This window comes from Medicago truncatula, chromosome 8 (genome assembly GCF_003473485.1).
Source record: "Medicago truncatula cultivar Jemalong A17 chromosome 8, MtrunA17r5.0-ANR, whole genome shotgun sequence".
Lineage (NCBI taxonomy): Eukaryota > Viridiplantae > Streptophyta > Magnoliopsida > Fabales > Fabaceae > Medicago > Medicago truncatula.
Genome location: NC_053049.1, coordinates 34,129,087 through 34,141,038, shown reverse-complemented (window position 1 = coordinate 34,141,038; position 11,952 = coordinate 34,129,087). Strand labels below are relative to the sequence as shown.

Genomic DNA, 11,952 nt, shown 5'->3' with positions numbered 1-11,952 from the left:
TTGTTTGATTAGAGCAATTTTTCTGGTGTTTGGTTTTGCATATAGATTATTATTTAGTATTAAACAACCTCAATTTGTTAGAGACTGTCTCTTATGAGCAATTTGGAGGCAGTACATGCATTGGTCTTGCAGCTTTGTTTATTTTTAAGAGTGATCGGCTAATTAAGTTCAGCAGAGAAGTTTAATATTGTAAATCAATAAAAAAAATTCTGAAGTTAATTTTTATCATACTAAGTACTAATTCTTTTGATCTACTCAATATAATCTTGAAATTATTAAACGATACTTTTTTTTTGAGAGGTTTGAACGATAATTTTGAAATTAGTAAATTTATAGATAAAACTGTCTTTCTTTTTTTGTTACAAAAAATAATAATCTCTGATCATATAATTTTAAGAACTAAATTAGTAATTGCTCATTCTTTATAGAGCATTGCTAGATGGCACGACAACCATCAAGCACGAATTAACATGACATGTGTTTTCAATAGTTAGACTTTCATTCCCTATTTATATATGAGTTATTTACAATTACACATAAATTAAAAGTAAAAATAAGCAACCACATCATATAGAAAACTCCGTAACAATAACTCATTTTAACCTCCGACCACCAACCTCTGGAAACAAGCCATAACCACTTATCACCACCACTATAGCTCATCCTTGCCATGATATCTTCATCTTCAGTTCACCATGATGTTGCAGTTGCTGAACTTATCTTCATAATCACCGTGACGTTGTCGCCGCAGCCATATAACTATCATCGGTTTCTCCCACATCGTAGCTACTATTGTCGACCATCGCCGTTGATGTTGTCACCGTCACTGTTATCTCATTGCCTGGTGGAGGTAAGGAACGAAGAGGATTTTGGTGTTGAAGAGAGCGGCTGCCGCATATAAGAGAGAATGAATAGTTCGTGGGATTTGCACGACAAAATTTGTCGTGCACATTAGCATTTCTCTTCTTTATATTATTAGTCCATTTACATGCTTGCAATTTTGGCAGCACCCTTTTAGGATGGAGTGTGAATATCAAATCAATGGGATGGTACAAGTCACGGCATTAATTTAATCTATAGATAATTTACATACTTGCAAAAACTCAGCTCTGTCTAATTTTCTACAGTTCAAGGGTTTGATTGCAAGGTTAAAAAAATAAAAAAAAATAATCTATAGATAATAATAAAGCAAGCTTAATTTTTGGGCAAATATGACATTTATCATCTCCTAAAAGCATCCTTCCTTAATACTCTTCTAACTATTTTTTAATAAGAAAACTATTTTATTTCTTTGTTTTTTTATTTATTGTTTTTTTTAATCTACTAATTAAATTTAAGAATAACATTGGTATTTGTCTATTACTATTAATTGAACAATTTTATTTTATACACGTTTATTAAATTATTTTTGAAAAAGTTAGCCTTTTCTTACTTAATTGTTCAAGATTTAATTTTTTTTTACACGTTTATTAGATTATTAAATTATTTTTTACAATTTTATTAATTGTTTAATATCTGCTTCTGTTTTCGGTCATTTGTACCTCCTCTACTATTTTATTTCTTAACATCATAAACTCCAGTTCTCCACTTTCTTTCTCAGTTAAGTGGATTGTCAAGAGCGAAGAAAAATAATAGAAAGAACTAACATAGGGAAAGTGAGTCGAGACTTTGATGTGAAAATTTTTTTTGATGAAAAAGAAAAAACCAAAACCAAGAGGGTACATCCAGCTAGAAATAGAAGAAAAAAACTTTTGATGAAAAAAAAAAAAAAAAACACCAAACCAACAATAGTACAAAATAAAACAAAACCAAAAGAGCTCCATCGTTAAACAATACACAAATCAAATAGCATAATTGTAAACCAAAATAGATTTTAAATATGAAAACTCACAAGATATCAACACTGTAGAAACAAAAAATATTTCTAAAACTCTTTTACTCAATTTCTTTGTCTCATGTTTTGAATTACATTCGAACTTCATTAAATTCTTGTGTGATATTACTTGTGTTTTAGATCTCAACAATTTGAGCTTTAACACGAAAATAAGTAAGGTTGATGCTTTCTAATTCTTATAGGAACTATCTTAATTCTTTTTTAAGCAATATCAACAAAGAAATGATTTACTTAATTAATCCATGTAAAAATGTTTTAAATATTCTACACACCAAACAGTCATAACAGTTAGATCATACAAAACATTTGACATTAACTATAAATAATTACTTATAAAGTAAGACAATACTTTATCAAAATGAAACTCATCAAAATATTTACTAAATAATGAATGATTAAAATTTTATTAACCTTGTATCAGTTGGTAGAGCCACACACAAATTTGGGTAGACGTTATTGGGAGCATCTTCCCCGACTAGCCTTCAAATTTTCACATCAATTACTAAATAATTATATTTCTGGCCTCTTAAAACTCAACTATTACCCCCACTGAGTAGTTGATTTTTCAAAAATATTTGTGTAAACTAATTCAACCATCTTTAAATAAAAATACGCATTACGTATTTCACTCTTATTAAGAAAAGTTGGTAGAGTTGTTAACATATCTATTTTATGTAAAGATATATCTAAAATACCTTTTCTGTGAATACGTGTGTGCGTGCGCGTGCGTGCGTGTCTATGTGTGTGTCTATATATATATATATATATATATATATATATATATATATATATATATATATATTTAATCTTACTTTTTCCTTTAAAAGAAGTTAATCTTACTTTTAATATTTCAAAACATTTACTCATATTAAGTGTTTATTTCGAAATGAAGAAATAAATGCATCTAGGAATTTGAAAGAACTCAGCAGCTCAGTGTTCAAATTCATTGCAGTAAAACTTGTAGGATAGTGTTTGAAACTGAAGCTGCAATCTCAAACAATATAATTATAGAGTTCAAATAACAAGTTATCTAGTGAAAAACAGAAACATTCTTCATCTAGTCTTTACATGCTATAAGAACAATTTAAAATACAACAACAATCACTCTTTTTCATCATCAAGCACATAATCATCACAGTGGCAAAAACATTGGCCACACAATAATTTTTTCATGTCCAAACTAAACTAAACTAGAAATAAAAAACATGTCAGCCAACTCAAAACATCACCAAATAAAAAAAATCTTCATCCGATAATAATAATAAAGGCACATGCGACTCCTTAAAACATCAAGATTTGGCCCATTTTGGGGCATTTCAACAAAACCATTAGGCAGCATATACTTATATGTCTTCATCTTCATATCAAGCGATAAAATTACTAAGTGGTCGACGATAACATTTTGAAATTCATTCATATGGAAATTTAAGCTATGATGTGCTAACAAGTTAATACTACCATTCACGAATGGTCCAACAAAAGCGTCTTTTAGTAAAATTGGAAAATCAGGGCAAGCAAAAGTCTTTCTCCAACATCTATGAGTTGCACATTCCTAAATAACGAGTAAATAAAATGTTACTAACCCTATATGTATCAGTTGAAACATCATAGTCGAATCCACGATGAATCCTAGCCAGCATCATGTCATTAGGAGGTGGAGGTATGATCATCAAATTTGGCGACTCCGTGGATGTTAACTGTAGTGTAGGGTTCCAAAATCGAGCATATATATATATATTTATTTCGTTCATGATATTTTTGACCAATAAAACAAACCAGTGCGCTGATAGAGCCCACCACATGATAAAGGCCGTCATTAAAACGATGACACTTGTCTTTGCAGACCATGGATGCCAAACGTTCTATCTAACGGCGCATTGAGAAAGGACTAACTTTCCAATTTCCTTCGCCCTCGTTGTCTAAGGAATGGAGTAATGTAATCACGACATGTGTGTTTTTCTGTGATCTCTCAAGGTGAAGTTTTGTGAACTTGGGTTCAGAAATGTGTGAATGATAGTATTTAGCAAGGTAATCAAAACTGGACCGAACAAAGAACCGTTAAACTCATGGGTTCAAGGTTCAGAGGTCGGACCGGGGTTCAACCGATTTAAATTAAATACATGTTTTTTTTTTATATCAAGCAATTATGCACAATAAATTAAATAATATTCATATTTCACATCACTCAAATTTAAGAGATGACACAAAAATTAAAATTAGAAATATAATTATATAAAGATACTTATTTATAATTATATGTAAATTAATAACTATAATTTATTAGTTTCTTTTTACCTTTTTTAAAAAACATGAAGCATAAGTTTTTTTTTTTTTTTTTGTTATGAAGCACAATTGATATGAAATATGCTCCAAGCCCACTTGTATATCGGGTCGCTCCAAGCCCACTTTCATATTAATATTTGACAATACATAACTCTAATCCCTTCCCATTACAATATGCGCCGCTGCTTATCTTCCATGTACAATATATTCAATTCTTCATTCCTCATTTTTTAAATTAATTTCAACTTTTTCCAGCAAAAGATCAAAGAATGAGAAGGAAATAAGAATGTTTTTATGTTTCTACTTCCTATCTTTATTTTTCTGCCATCTTAGAACTAAGAGAGAAGAAGATGAATTCTAGTATCTTACCTCAACAATATTCATTTATCAAAACACACACACACAAAACAAACACACTGAACCATTTCAACCAATCATATCACTTCACACGGATCGATGACGTGACGTAAATCCAATCATTTTAACCAACCATTTCAAACAATATTCTAGTATCTTACCTCAACGTCATAGCAACCGTTTTCTACTCTTCTTTTCTCGATTTTTCTGCATAAAGTATAATTGCGGTCCAACCGGCAGAGCCGAACAAACCATCGATTTCCCGATTTTTAACCGGTTTTGGTACTTAGCGGTTTTTAGCACTGTTCGGACCGGACTTAGGTCAGATACGTGTGCGTGCGTTCGCATAAAGTGTTAAGCTTAAACTCCATAATACTTTTTCATGCAATTGATAATTAATGTGTTAATGGATTAACGAAATTAATGAAAAGAATTAATCTATATTTTTATATCTATTTTTTTTTTATATTCATAACAATTATAGTATTGTAATACAATTTTAATATCATATATTTTATTGAATGTCATGTCAAAGAAACATGGAAAAAAAATCAATATTTTAATTTTAATTTTAATTTTCATAATAATAATAATAATAATATAAAAATAATAATATAACTATAAGAATGTTTTTATGTTTCTACTTCCTATCTTTATTTTTCTGCCATCTTAGAACTAAGAAAGAAGAAGATGAATTCTAGTATCTTACCTCAACAATATTCATCTATCAAAACACACACACACACACACACAAAAAACAAACACACCGAACCATTTCAACCAATCATATCCCTTCACACGGATCGATGATGTGGCGTAAACCCAATCATTTCAACCAACCATTTCAAATAATATTCTAGTATCTTACCTCAACGTCATAGCAACCGTTTTCTACTCTTCTTTTCTCGATTTTTCTGCATAAAGTATAATTGCGGTCCAACCGGCAGAGCCAAACAAACCGCTGGTTTTCCGGTTTTTTCCCGGTTTGTGACCAATTTCCCGATTTTTAACCGGTTTTGGTATTTAGCGGTTTTTAGCACTGTTCGGACCGGACTTAGGTCAGATACGTGTGTGCGCGTGCGTGCGTTCGCATAAAGTGTTAAGCTTAAACTCCATAATACTTTTTCATGCAATTGATAATTAATGTGTTAATGGATTAACGAAATTAATGAAAAGAATTAATCTATATTTTTATATCTATTTTTTTTTTTATATTCATAACAATTATAGTATTGTAATACAATTTTAATATCATATATTTTATTGAATGTCATGTCAAAGAAACATGGAAAAAAATCAATATTTTAATTTTCATAATAATAATAATAATATAAAAATAACATTGTGAGACAGTTATTTGTTTAAGACAATGTTAAAAACAATTTTTTTTTTTGTATATGTGGACCAATGAATTTATGAATTATTTAAATTAATGAATTCATGAAATAAACTAATTTTGGGTTTTATCCTCAAAAAAATTGTTCTTTTTATTATAATAGTATTGTGGGTCAATTTTAATATTATATATTAAATTAAAATTTTTTATTGGTTATTTATTTTTACTTAATAATAATACAATAATTTTCTGAAAGTATATACACTTTAGACTCAATTATTTTTGTTTAGTCACATATCATATATGTCAATGACTTTCCTTCAAAAAAAATAAAAATGTCAATGACTTGGTAAATCGATCTTTCACCATCAGTAAATTTTACACTAAAATCACAATTGGCTACAGGTTATTATGCATTATATTTTATATTTTTATGATTATTATTCTATTAAATACCTATATTGAGTTTTTAAGTAATTAACTTGATTTAGATTTTAATAGAATAACAAGCTAATAATCAACAAAAATAAGTTCTATTTTAGATCTAAAATGATTTTTTATATCTTCGTTGTTACAGCACAATGGTTGGCTTTGGGGTCGTTTTATGCAGGTGTTATTTCTATTGGTTATTAGCTTGTTATTCTACTAAAAACTTAATTAACCCTTGTTTAAATGATTCTTTTTGTTTCTTTGTGCTTAAATGATTGTCACTGTTTTTCAATATAATTCATTTGGCATCTTAAAATAAACTATTTTAGTGCAACTACTTTTCTATATTTCATGCAAAATATAGGTCAAATTTACCAAGTTGTTCTTTTCGATATTAGTGTGAAAAACTCGTTCAACATTCCACATTAAATATTTTTGAATTAAATAGGTATATGAGAATTATTATTAGTAGCATTAAAGTAGTTTTTTTTTTTTTTTAAGGAAGCATTAAAGTAGTTAACTCTTACTCATAATATTGACCAAAATTTGTAATATTTTTTTATTTTATTTTTTTTTATTTTATAATAGTGACCGAATATCATTAAGTAAAAAATATTTTTAAATTTAATATAAGTTGTTATAATATTTTCAAACTAAAAATATATTTATCATATACATTAACATTGTGTTTGGTTGAGGTGAAATAGAGAAGAGAGAAAGAGGATGCAGAGAAAAAGGAGAGAAGTTCATAATTTCTTCAGTTTGATTGCAAAAAGAAAAAGGGGAGAGAGATAAAAATACATGGGGCCCACGTCTAATGTTAATCTCTCCAAAGAAGCGAAGAAAGAGAGAAGAAACCAACTTTCCTACTATTGTTCCACTAGTGCCCATGTAAAATTGCTGCAAGCTTGCAACATGATGGTGATGGAAAAAACTGTGCAGGGGTATCATAGTAATTTTATAAATAATCAACACTTCTCTCTCTTCTATTTCTCTCATCTTTCTTTTATACCAAACAATACATCAAATCTACTCCATTTTTCACATACTTCTCTCTTCCCATACTCTCTCTCACATATTTCTCTCTTGACATCTTCTCTTCCAAACCAAACACACCCTAACTAATCATTCTTTTTTTAAAAAAAACACTTTTTAAAAAATCGTGAAAAATTTCATCATCTTAGATTTATAGGTGAGAAAGAGAAAATTTTTGAGAAGATAAATGATATATGTACAACCATTTTGTGACAATTTTTAGACAACTTTCTTTCTCATATTCGCATTATATTCTTGCTCTCTCTCTTCCTTTTTCTCTCTCCTTTATTTTTGACCAATGAAAAGAGAGAAAAAGAAGATTATAAAAAAGGTTGTTCAAATATCATTGCTCTTTTGAGAATAAGGTTGAGTGAGACTGTGAGAGTATCTCGGCCGAAAAGCAAAGAATTGATTATGTGATTTTTCATTTTTGTCCAATTCCCTTTCATCTAGTTCCTGTTTTAATTTACCCTAATCTCCTTGTTTTCTTAAAGTTTTATATATTTGTCATTGAGTTTGGGAAAAGACTAAAATACTTGTATTTTTTTTCTTTTTTTGGGTTTGATTTAAAATAATTCTAAATTTCATTCTCGCTAATAATGAGAATTAGGTTATTACAATATCCATCTTGTAGTATAAGTTTAGGTTCTTTGGACATGTTATAAACCTAATATTCACTCTGAGTGTTTAAGTCATATATTGTAAGAGTCTTTGTCACTCGGGGGTGTTTATATTCAGATTATACACATCATTTCTATATCATTATCATCAAATATTTAATAAGAATTTTTTGCTAAAAATATTTAAGAAGATTGTAACCCCAAAAAATGTTTAATAAGATTAATTTAATAAAAATGTTGTTATCTTCTATTTATTATTCATAATTTCTCATTACTTTTTACGATTTTTTTTAGTATGATGATATTCATAATGAATCAGGACAAGAAAGTACGAGAAATGAAAACTGATATGTCGAAAAAGAACTTAATATATTACATGTGCGTCTAGAAGTCCTAGTTCAACTGATAAAATATCGAAATTGTTAGGCCGAACGTCATGATCGGGGTTCGAATCTCGGTACCTCCACATATGTGTATTAGTTTATAATGACTTTGCCATTTTGTCTACCAAAAAAAATATTACATGTGCCACTCATAAATGACACGGGATGGTATCTCTTCCTAAATCTAAATTACAGACATTATAGTACCTATTACAAGGTACCAACTCCGCATGAATAAAAAAAATATAAATACTTTTTATAAGTACAATTTATATGATAAAAGAAGGTAAATACATTTAATATGAAGATAAATACATGTGAAGTATAAAATGAACCTATAAAAATATTGGTCCATGATGGAACAATTTTTTGTACCATTAGATCATATGAACTCACCAAATTTTATCATGGTCTATAAACACCAAATCTCACCCATCTTCTCTATAACTCTCATTTAATCTCTCTATTTTTTTTTTCTTCATTTAGCAATACAAGTAGTCTTTTTCTTACGACACTTTGTATTGATCGAGTTTTTAAGTAATATATGAATTAATTTATTTTGCTTTGAAGGGATATGAATTAAATTTCTTAAAAAAATAAGTAACATGAATTAAATAAGTATTCAATTGGTTTTTTTTTTTTTACGAAAAAAAAATCTAGTTGCTGCTGCTTATGTTATTAAATAACTTCTTTAATATTTTTGTTTTTAATCTTATGGGTTTCTTATTTTTTGTTTTGTTTTTAAAATAAAATTATATACTTAAATATTAATGAAAAAAATCTGATACACGTAAAATAAATCTTAAAACTGAAATATTATAAAAAAATTGAAAATAATTTATTTAATTGAAATGAAATATAAAAATTGAAATGAATTAAATTAAAAATATAATTTAATCAAAAGAAATTAATTAAGTATTTTGACCAAAAAATTAAAAAATTAATTTATTAATATGTAAAATATATATTAAATTGATTAATTTAAATTATTAAATATCTTAAATATTAATTGATTTACATTTTATTATGAATTGATGGGTTGTATTTGGTGTGGATGGACCATGATAAGAATTGGTTGTTGATTCAATCTAAAGGTTAAAAAAAATTGGTCCATCTTAGACCAAAACTTCATGGGTTCAAGCTAAATGGCACCATATTCAATTCGTCATCGTAAACTTAACTTAATTGTAGGGATAATGTATAATATATGCAAGTCCGTGGTTCAAACTCCAATAAAAAAAAAAAAGATACATTCAATTTGCATTTAGAGTGTGTGACATTTCCTGTTAAATTCTTTATAACCAAAAGAAATTACAGAAATCTTCTGCATAATGGGCACGAGCCATGCTTGATGAGCCACTTGTCAATGCAAGGTATGTGAAACATATGATGACAATGGGGCAAGCTCCTAACCGTTTCTCCAATTTGGAAATCCTGAAGTTGCACAAATTTACAATGTCAATTTAAATTATGGTTATACTTTGTAATGTTTGATATTTTAAAAAAAATTCAAACAAATGTGTTTGGTAAAGTAAAGCTATCATTGTGTTTGTGATGTATAATTGCTTAAACATCTCAAAGTTTTACAATGGAGACACAATTTTTAATGGATTCTCATGTGACATGAGAGTATTCATCCTCATACCACTGTTTACAAAAAATAATTGCATAAGTTAGTAGGGATAAATCAACCTCAAGACAAACTGAACATGAAACTCTATTGCCACTTGTGATTGAGACTATTGGGATCTTTTCAACCGAAGCTCCTGGTAAGCCTGTGTCACATCCAATGTCAAATATATTTTGAAACTCATAGAAGTTCATTTCACCTGCACCCATCTGAGAATGGAGAGCAAATTAAAGGCATAATATATATAAGCAAGTGTATTTTCAGTAATTCATAACCAAAATTTATGTCTCTCACCGTATTTAATTACCTGACTTTGAACCGCATTCAACATGGCTTGACCAATCCTTTCACGTACAAGTCTCCCACTCACTAGGCTAGCAATAATATCAATCTGCATATTATACAGTAAACACAAAAATCATTATCAGAACACACAACATGCTAGTGAAAAGGGCACTACTAATGGCTCTGTTTGACTAGATAAGTTTTCGAGTTTGCTTCGTTATACGCTCGTATTACCAAAACAGACCTCTTTGATAACAAATTTTTTCACGGACTTGTAACATTTTTTAATAAGCCACTTTCAATATTATAATTTTTATCTCAATTTTACCCTTGTTATCTTAATTAAAAATATGTTTTTATGTTGTTTCATATTTATCAACTATTAATTTTATCGAACATTACGTCGAGATATGTCTTGAAATCTCATATTGGAAGTTGGAAATTTTTTGTTGCATTCTGTCCCATGCGCTAGGCGCAACTTGTTTGGTGTTTCAGGAGGTTGTGTCTCTGGGTGCTGCACTAGGCGTTTGAGCACTATGCACTAGGCGTAGGTCTGTGTCTAGTTCTATAATATAGGCTATTTCAACACAATTTTGAGGAAGAAGAGTGAGACAAACTAGGGTTTATCAAAAGGAAGAATTTTAAGCGATCAAAGGCTAAGAATTTAGTATTTTTGGAATATTCTCTCTAGGTTCCCAACCCAAATTCTCGATTTTTTTTTTTGAAATTAGAGTTTATTGTTGAAGGTTTATTTCTTGTAGACATTGTATCTCTTCTAAACAAAACCATGTGACTCACCAAGTATAAAAGACATCCTATTCCAGAATTATCACAATGCCAAAGATCAATAGAACATTCAAAGACTTCAATAGAGAAAATAGCCCCTGACATAGCACCAACCGCAGCACCTCGAATGAAGCCACTCTCTGTTTTTTGGCCTATCAAAGCTCCAGTCATAGCCCCCAACAAAGTTCCCACTGCCAACAAAACAAGCCAAGTCATCGAACCTTAATAATCCCGAATATGTCGCAAAAACTGAATGATTTTGAAACAAGACAAAAACAAAAAAACACTTGAAATTTGAAAAGTCCAACACATGACAAAAATGTGCAATTTTGCCCTTTAAAATTCATTGAATAATTGATCCATTTAATAAAAAAATAAGTTGTTTTGCTTATAAGAATCGCACACACAAAGAATGGGATTATGATTATATATACCAAATGCAAAGCAGAATGTTAAGATCACTATAAAGATGTTTCGGATGATGACTGAGAGGACGAGACTACCAACCCATTTGACCCTCCCAATGAAATTATCAAATAAATCCAATAAATGGCATTGATTAGTCTCAAACTCCATCATGGTATATTAGAAGTTGAGGTGTTGTTCTTTCTACTTCTCAAGTTTGAGGTTGAAACAACCGTAATATATAATGAGTTTATATAGAAGTCAGAAGACGAAGATATGCAGCTTTATCCTTTCCACGAATTAGATGCAATGAAATCACCCGCATTTATAGCTGGTTGGAGAGTGCAACCAGTTTAATTGAGCTGGGTCTTCCAAAGTGACGGTCCTCAAGAAAAAAAGAGTATTGTCCATTATCTATCCCCCATTTAAAGAAGAAAATTTATATTCCCACGTCAAAGGTTTCTACGAAACATCACGAAATTATCAATATAACTCCATCGACAGTTAAC

General features: G+C 29.3%; 1 protein-coding gene across 1 annotated transcript; it reads right to left on the bottom strand.

Moving 5' to 3' along the window:
* Positions 1-9,590: 9,590 nt before the first annotated feature.
* On the bottom strand, positions 9,591-11,727 carry LOC11441548 (NEP1-interacting protein-like 1). Its single transcript, XM_003629190.3, has 5 exons — positions 11,473-11,727; positions 11,051-11,229; positions 10,275-10,358; positions 10,030-10,176; positions 9,591-9,771 (listed from the first exon to the last, which is right to left on the bottom strand). The coding sequence occupies exons 1-5, from the start codon at positions 11,615-11,617 to the stop codon at positions 9,649-9,651; spliced, it is 678 nt and encodes a 225-aa protein (XP_003629238.1). The 5' UTR covers positions 11,618-11,727; the 3' UTR covers positions 9,591-9,648.
* Between the last annotated feature and the right edge of the window lie 225 nt (positions 11,728-11,952).